The sequence below is a fragment of the Frieseomelitta varia genome, unplaced genomic scaffold (assembly GCF_011392965.1).
Source record: "Frieseomelitta varia isolate USP_RPSP 00005682 unplaced genomic scaffold, Fvar_1.2 scaffold_437, whole genome shotgun sequence".
Lineage (NCBI taxonomy): Eukaryota > Metazoa > Arthropoda > Insecta > Hymenoptera > Apidae > Frieseomelitta > Frieseomelitta varia.
In genome coordinates this window covers 150778-159114 of record NW_025110187.1, presented here as the reverse complement: position 1 = coordinate 159114, position 8337 = coordinate 150778, and the positions used below count along the sequence as shown (strand labels likewise).

The 8337-nt window shown below is 32.5% G+C and overlaps 1 protein-coding gene across 1 annotated transcript; it reads left to right on the top strand.

Moving 5' to 3' along the window:
* The first annotated feature begins 3803 nt into the window (after positions 1–3803).
* Positions 3804–7238, top strand: LOC122532130. The gene is made up of 5 exons (XM_043660644.1): positions 3804–4220; positions 4726–4998; positions 5486–5700; positions 6150–6297; positions 6589–7238. The coding sequence occupies exons 1-5, from the start codon at positions 4013–4015 to the stop codon at positions 6597–6599; spliced, it is 855 nt and encodes a 284-aa protein (XP_043516579.1). The 5' UTR covers positions 3804–4012; the 3' UTR covers positions 6600–7238.
* The last annotated feature ends 1099 nt before the right edge of the window (positions 7239–8337 follow it).

Genomic DNA, 8337 nt, shown 5'->3' with positions numbered 1-8337 from the left:
TTTCAATAATCATGAATGTTTATTTAATAAACATTCAAGCGTGTAATATTCATCATAATTAATATTCTTCAAATTGAAGGTAACCCTCGTAGCATAGTCACGAGTGTTAACCTTATCATGTGTTATTATGTTAAACTTATCATGCGTTTATTATTATAAATATATCTTTAACAGCTTTTCGTTAAAATTTCATTGTATAATTTTCTATCAATGTATTAACCTACGTGAGGCAAGTAGTTGTAATTCTAAGACACCCAATATATTTAGCTGGTCCGGTAAGAATCCATTGCGCTGAAAGCGCAACGTGCTGCTCGCTACCACAGTGCCCGTTACTTTCCTGCCGTGCTCACGTCATAGGAACGAAGGCCCGATTCCCTTCCACGATCAGTTTTGGAACCGTAGTTCCATCAGATACCAATATATTTTTCATCTTTTCATTAAAAATTAGGAGGAAGAAACCGTATAGAATATCGCGATTCTATTGTGGTGGATCAGCCGGATCTTTTGACAATTTTTAAAACATTGCACTTTATGAGTAGTACTACAAAAAGATGTCAATATAAGATATAGTCATGTTCTTCTAACTTTTTGTGAAAATAAGCTTTATGCCAACATTGCAATTGTTGTAAAGTGAAAATATACATATGGAGGATAAATATCTAATAAAGTAAATTCATGTATTGGTAGGATTTTTATTTTCAACAAAATATTAATCAATTTTCATTCGATTTTGTCGTCAAATCAAAAAGCATTGATAGATTAGTAAGAGTTATCGTTATTCATCGATACATTCAAACATACATTGATCGTTCGATCAATCTTTTTTACATTTGAAGAAGATGGTTATTGGACGGAAGCAAAAAGAGCAATAACAGAGTTGATATCGTTGACTACGTTAAACTTCTTTGAGACTTTTTATTCCAAAAAAATTAGTAAAATATAGATTATTCCACATTAATGAGAAATTCAATATTCAAAGTAAGAACCACCCGACGTTGAATATAGAATATCAGCACGTATAACGATGTGCTTCCGGTGATCGAACGGTACTAAGAAAACGAGGTTAAAACATTAATGGTAATGTTAAATTTTTTAGGTCACAATATACGGTCCATATACGTTCTTATATTTCAGTAGATACTCTATAAAATTGATAATTTCATTTTTAACTTAAAACTGTAAAAAATTTTAGAAATAAATGGTGACACATAAACGATGATTCTCATATTACAAATTAGAAATATTGAGAACTACTGAGAACTTGTATCAGAGAAATGAATATGCACAGAATAGAAAAAAGTTTATAACAAATAAAGAATACAAGCATTTATTTATATGTTTTACTAAAAAATCTCTAAGACTGTAGCACTGTAGCATAACCAGTTAATAATTTTATTCAATTGGTAGTTTCAACTAGTCTTTTAATGTTAAACCAAATAAATTTATACTATTGGTTTGTTTCTTTCTGTTTCTCTATCTTATTCCCGCGTTTTCTTTATTCTTATTAATCGCAGTTGTTTACGATAAGATGTCAATGGTTCGCGCGTTTGCGATGAAATCACGTGTTCGATTAGAAAAAGCATAGAGCGACAGCATTGATATTCTGATCGTCATCTTTGTACCGTATGAATGACGATTAAAATTATTTTCAGCGACTGCAATACGGGACCGTGACCGAAATTATTGGCAGCATTAACACATATTTTCTGCGTTAGATGATAATAAAATTTATTCTACTTTTTTTTTTATTAAACGATCCGTTGCAGATTCGATCTTTATTCGTGCGTGCTTTATGAAATAATAGGCGTTTAATTAAGTAATTAGAGATCACAATCATTCTGATCACGTCTGCAGGAATGCAATTGGTATTTATAAATAATTAGTGCAATTTCAATCCATTTACTACGTAAAAGAATGTGGAAGTTGCAAACGGAATAATTAGATTATATTTATGCAAGTTTAAATTTTTGTGAACGCAACGAAAGAAATAGAAGATCTAGGATTTATTTTATTTTCTACATATTGTAATAGATGTTTTATCTTGGACATTTTATAGATTTTTGTATGTTTATATATTCGTGTGCATTCCTACATTTATAATTTCATATAAATGCATAAATATCTACGATCGAATAATAACGTTAATAAATTTACGTAAGAGAAAGATTTCTTCGTTCTTATCTCGTATAGATCCGCAAAAGAATGCAAAACGCATTCTACGTAAGCATGTCTCTCTTGAGATATCTACTGAAAGAGCTTCACAGATATTGATTGAGCAAAAATAAAATAAAATAAAATATATAGGATGTTACAACCAGTCTGATAAATACATTGATGACCTATCATAATGTCTTCATTGTTGGGAAATAATCTAAGCAAATACATGAGAGAGAAGAATTATAAAGTATCGATTTAAAATTTTTATAAACATCACCTATCAATCTGTAATTTACGTTGTGCAAAGTATCTCCATTTATGTAGTAATGGTAATGAAAAGCAGACGTATATTTTCTAAAATAAATTTCCATATTTTATTGTCTGAAGTAATAGAGAGACCAAAGTGCTCGACTAATAGAACTTTCAAATGAAGATCAAGAAAATTGTCAATTTATTTCAATAGTTAAGAATACTATATTCTTTCCTTTTGCTGCTGGATTACTTAATTTTGTTGCCATAAATAATTCTGTGAAGTTACATTCTTTCAACGTGTTTTTTTTTTTCTGTTACACCTATCAGCAGAAAGAAGGGGCATTATCATCTTTGTTTGCTATCTTAGATTGTGCAAAAATTACGCGCATCTACGATATCTTTCATCACCGGACCGTGAATTTTTATGCGAGTTTGCATATTATCGCCCTGATGTTTAACATCTATGAACATTATGTAAAACATGTCATTATCTTATCCTGCACATATATTTTGTCACAAAGAAATTCCCTTCGTTGTTCGCTGGAAAGTCATATCAAGAGTGTATAATCAGAGGCTGTTGCCAAATGTTTGCCGTTTCCATCATGTTTATGCGTTTACGCGTATAATCATATATCGTATGCCGTTCTAGCAAAACCGAACAGATTACTGGCCAAGACTTTATATTTTTTAATTCGCTCGAGTATACACTTTCGCATTCAAGGAGATAATTGAACATCGCATCTGATTCCGAACTAACCGCGAATCATAAAGCGGAGAGCAGGCAATAAAGAACTGCGAATGTGAGATATTATTACAGGTGTATTACAAGTGTACATTTTTGTTTCTGAATCTTAAAATCTTCCGTGTATGTATTTTGAATCGTCGTTGAAATTGCAGTAATTGAAAAACTACAAGTCGATTACAATTTTCTATTTTCTTTCAATCGATGAAGTCTAGAAAGGAAAGTTGATTATAGAAGTATTTATTTCAGAAAAATAATAATAAGCAACATTTGCAAGTACTATCATTGTTTAGCTTAAGCTTAAGCATGCTCACCAGAAACTAAAAAAAAAGTTCAGAATAATGTAATTAGATATATAGTAAATTTAATATAAAAAATATTGAAAAATATATTTTCCAGCCGTGAAAAGAGAGATTATCTAAAAATTGATACCGTGAATAAAAAAAAAATAGCGCAAAATAGATGAGAATATTTCTTCGTGAAGATGGACAAAAGATCAACGTAAAAATGCAAGAAAAAAAGAATGTTTTCCAGCATGGACCGAGCATCGGTGTTTGACTCGCGCGTTGACTCTTTCCCGACGAAGCGCAGGGAAGAGAAAGATTCCAACGGAGCGATGCGCGATAAGCAGTGCAAATTTGTCATGGTAAAATCGCGGTGAAAAATTTACGCGTTAAAATATTAGCTTAGAGCACGGCGACGTTCCCCGGTATCTCTTGCGCGCGGCGCGAAAAAATCTTCTAGCTCTGTAACGGAGGGGTTACGACGGCGTTTGCAGGTCGTTTACCCAACGTCGGGTAATATGAGTATAAAGGGACGCCCGGGTCGTGGCAGTCGACTATTTCGTTAAAATACCTCGCGATGCAACCGCGAACATTCTGCTTTATTGCCATTTTTATTGGCTACGCGGTGTTCGTGTATCCCGCCCTCGCCACGCCGGTCGCGGTCACCGAGGCAGCCATATCGGAGGAACAAAAAGTTCTCGTCGATTGCCAAAACTCGGATTACAGGACCTATATAAAATGCCTGCGAAGACACAAGAGGCAACACTCGCTGCACGGGGAGTTCGGTTAGATCAGACGACTGTATACACGTTGTTCGTTGTTTTCCATGGGGCGCGATCGAAGTGATCAAATCTCTGATGGACGAGCCAAAGGAGAATTAGTCACAATCGTTGATTAGCGAGAGAAGCGTTTGTAACATTTGAATTTAAAGCAATGTAAAATCAAGTGTCGCAATGTAAAGCCAAGTGTCAGATTTTGATTCGTGAAAATTGATATTCCAGATTGTTGATTCTTATGTAAATTTCTTGAAAATAATTCAAAAAGTGCAATCTCTGCGTAGAGATTTGTTTAACTTGATCGCTTCGATCCAGATAAAAAAGTTTAAGTACAGTCGGAGGGGGTTAACTTTGCGAAATCTAAGCTTTCGATTTTCGTGCTCAGTGCAGTTGACATTTTTATTCTTTCTTCTCGTGTCACATAAGTATTAAGATTTCCTCCTATGTCCTTTTTATTCTGAATTATTTGTCAAATTATTTCACATTAATGAATGTTAATGTGAATTCTGCCAAGATCATACCTGTTGGGACTCGTGTATAAAGAAATGCCAGACAGACTTTACGTCGGAACCATGTGACAAGAAATGTAATCACTGTTTGAAGAAAACGAGGCATAAGGTTCAAGTAATCACAGAATATGAAAATGAATGCGTCCATGGGAATTGCAGCGTACCTAAAAATGGCGATCATTTAGGAACCACTAATATTACTACGAAGATTGATATTCATAACGTTATTAACAATAACGCAAGTGGAATAGGTGGAACAAGTAGTTCAATGTGCTGTCGTAAGTAAACGATCATCTTGTTAAACATTTCATTTTAATTTTTAAATGGGCCACTTTAGATTTCATTTAATTTTAAATTAACGATTACATTACGTATTGATCTCATTTGAAGATTCATGTGATCTTTTATTATTTGATATTAGACTGCGGCTTGTTTATACATTTTTGAGAAATTTATGATTTGAACAATCTGCAGAACCTATATAATATATAACAAAAATATACGAAATACTCAAAGTAGAATTATAATATTAGTTGATGAAATAAATTTCCAATTAGTTTCCATTTCCTTACGCCTAATTATATTTATAGTATGTACTATAAAATGGCATAAACGTGCTATTGAACTACTTATTATATTTAGGAAATTTTTTTTTATCAATTCAATATAAATTAAACATAGATTTCTACTATTAGACTTAAGAAAATTCACTTAGGTAAGGTAAATGTTTATATTATTAATATGAATATAACCTTGTTAAATTAGCTACATGTAATCCACCAATTCCATGCGGTTCACAACCGCAACCCCCGCAACATCCGCAACAACCGTGTCCTCCACACATATGTCATCCGCCACAGGCACAGCCACAGCCACAGCTACCTTTTCAGTTATCGTTGGTACCGCAGCTATCTTTGGGACTAGGTCTTTCATTAGGTACTGGATGTCAATGGCCTTTCCAATGGCCTTGCTACGGCCAAGTAAGTGATTGAAATATTTTTATGTTCATTTAATGCAACGATTCCTAATTTTTACTTCACTATCTTCTCCGTCATATATGTTCATATATCAGAATATCTCCCTTCTTTCATTCTCTAAGATATAGAAATTTTTTGCCAAATTCCAGATAAAAGAGCTTCTATCTTAGGATATTAGTACTTCATGTAAGTTTATTTTGTTAAATAAAAGTTTAATGATATTTTATATGTAACTAATTTATTTAAATACATTTAATTTTAGTAAAGATCACAGTTAATGAGAAATCTGCGTATGTAACTGCATATCCTGATTGACTAATATAATAAATATAACATGATTTCCTTTCTTTGGATAAACTTAACATGACGCTTATATCGTTACAGAAAATCTGTCAAAATTCGTTTAATGTCGTTGTTTAATTATTGTAATTATTTTTTTACCTTTGTTACAGAATTGGACGAAACCAGTAGGACCAATTGACTGCTCGGGTTGTACACAAGGATTGTACAGTTCTTTTAGATGTGACGTGTCTTGTTACGCGACACAGGGTGTGCAAACTTCTAATTCCAAGCCTTGTGTGAGTCCATATTGTGTGGGTGGTGAGTTTGATAGACAATACAATTTATAATATATATTATCATTCTTGATAGTGTATCGAATCATCAATTTGCAGAAATATCATTCTAATAGCATTTTTCGTAGCAGAATTGAATACAACTATGAGAAATTAATATATGAAATAGATTATCAATGCGTGAAAATGTTTGCAATAAAAATTAACTTTTAGATATTGTACTTTCCTTAATACCGCAACCTGAAGATTGGCAGGGTTTATAAATTAATTTTTTAACAATACATATGGTATTTATAATAGATATTTTCATTTTCAGGTATCCATTGATAATAAGTATCAAAAAAATTGCGAGACTATAAGATTTATATGAACTAAAACAGAATCCGAAATATATTTACGTTAATTTGTCGTTTCTGCTCTCGAATGTAGATATTATAATAAAATTGTTCTATAAATATTATATGAATTAATTTAGCCTATAAAAAGAAAATATCTGCTGTTATATGGTAATAAAACTGTTATGTTTAACTTATGTTAAATTAGATTACTGGTAACTTGTATCGTAATTATTTCTAGAGGAAGTAAAATATTTGTATGAAAGTGAGATGACTTAACAACAGTGTAACAGGCGTTTTTAAAATTAATAGTGTTACCATAATATGTCGCGTTAGTCTTACAAAATTGTTAACAAATTTATAATATATAATTGATAAGCATAAGAATACATTTTTAAAAGAATAGATGCTTACATTTTGATATTTATAAGAACTGTAATATTTTACAAGAATTTATTAATACTTGATAAAAATATACTACACTATAAAATATTGAGAAATATTTAAAAAAAAAAAGATACATGTGCAGCTGTTACCTTCATCGTATCACGATACTCTGCGCCTACGGATACAACCTGTTCAACTCGTATGTAAATGATTGCATATCACAGAGAGCATACAAAATACTTTCTAAAAATAAGTACACGATTATACATTTTAAATTTTTTCACATTTATCTAATTAATTTCTCTAATAGCAAATTTAACCGCTCTAATTAAGTTCTCTGATATATGTGGATATATAAATCTCACACATGTGAGTAATGAATAAAAAAATCACAATTCAATGTTGCACGTACGTACGATCGTTAATTGTATTTGTATTTTCAAGCATTATTTATGCCACGAAAGTTAAATAAAATTATCGCATTTTATCTATTCTCCCAAACGATCCCACTGCACTTCTCAAAATGAAAACATGACACCTGTTCATCGAGCCGAACTTTTACTTCTGCTGAGAAGCTACTTGAAATAGACGCGTGCATTGGAAACGCCTGTAAGTTTCAACCAGAGTTTGACAGTACAGACAAATTGTACTCTAAATATCAACATTTGATTCGCATTAACTCGGATAACGAAAAGATGGCACGGCATTTCCTGTCTTCTTCGATGTACCTAAATCGATTAACTCCACGAAACAAAAGGTAGAGAAATTGATAAAACAATAAGTATACATTCTCCTTTAAAGTTTTTTTTGTGGGCGTAAACAATACATTCCTGGAATAGTCACACTAGCTGCTGAAATAAATTATTTACTATTCCAGGGCCAAAAAGGAATTTTGGCTAACGATGTTACGCTAATTATTGAGGAAATTTATTTTAAATGTGAAATAAATAAATTAAATAATCGATCATTTGACACTAAAATAATTCAAAAGGTCGAGTTAATCACTTTGAACCGCTCAATTGATGATGTGACCTCGTTTTGTTGGACTAGTGATCCCCTGCGGAGAAGCGAGGCTTGACGTGTCAGGTGTCGGGAACAGGTGTTGGATCCACGATGGCTGTGTCGCGGTACGGCACAGTGCAGTGTTCCGTTTCGTTCAGGTGCACCGTGGCGAAACATACTGCTATTATAGTTTACGATGAGGGTTAAGAAAACTGGCGGAATTGTTTCTTACGTTTAAGGGTGCGCAGGTGAAATGAAATGCGTGCTTACAGGTACCTACTTGCTTACTTACACCGCGTGTGCACAAAGTTCGCCCTGATGGTGTATAAAACTGCTAATCA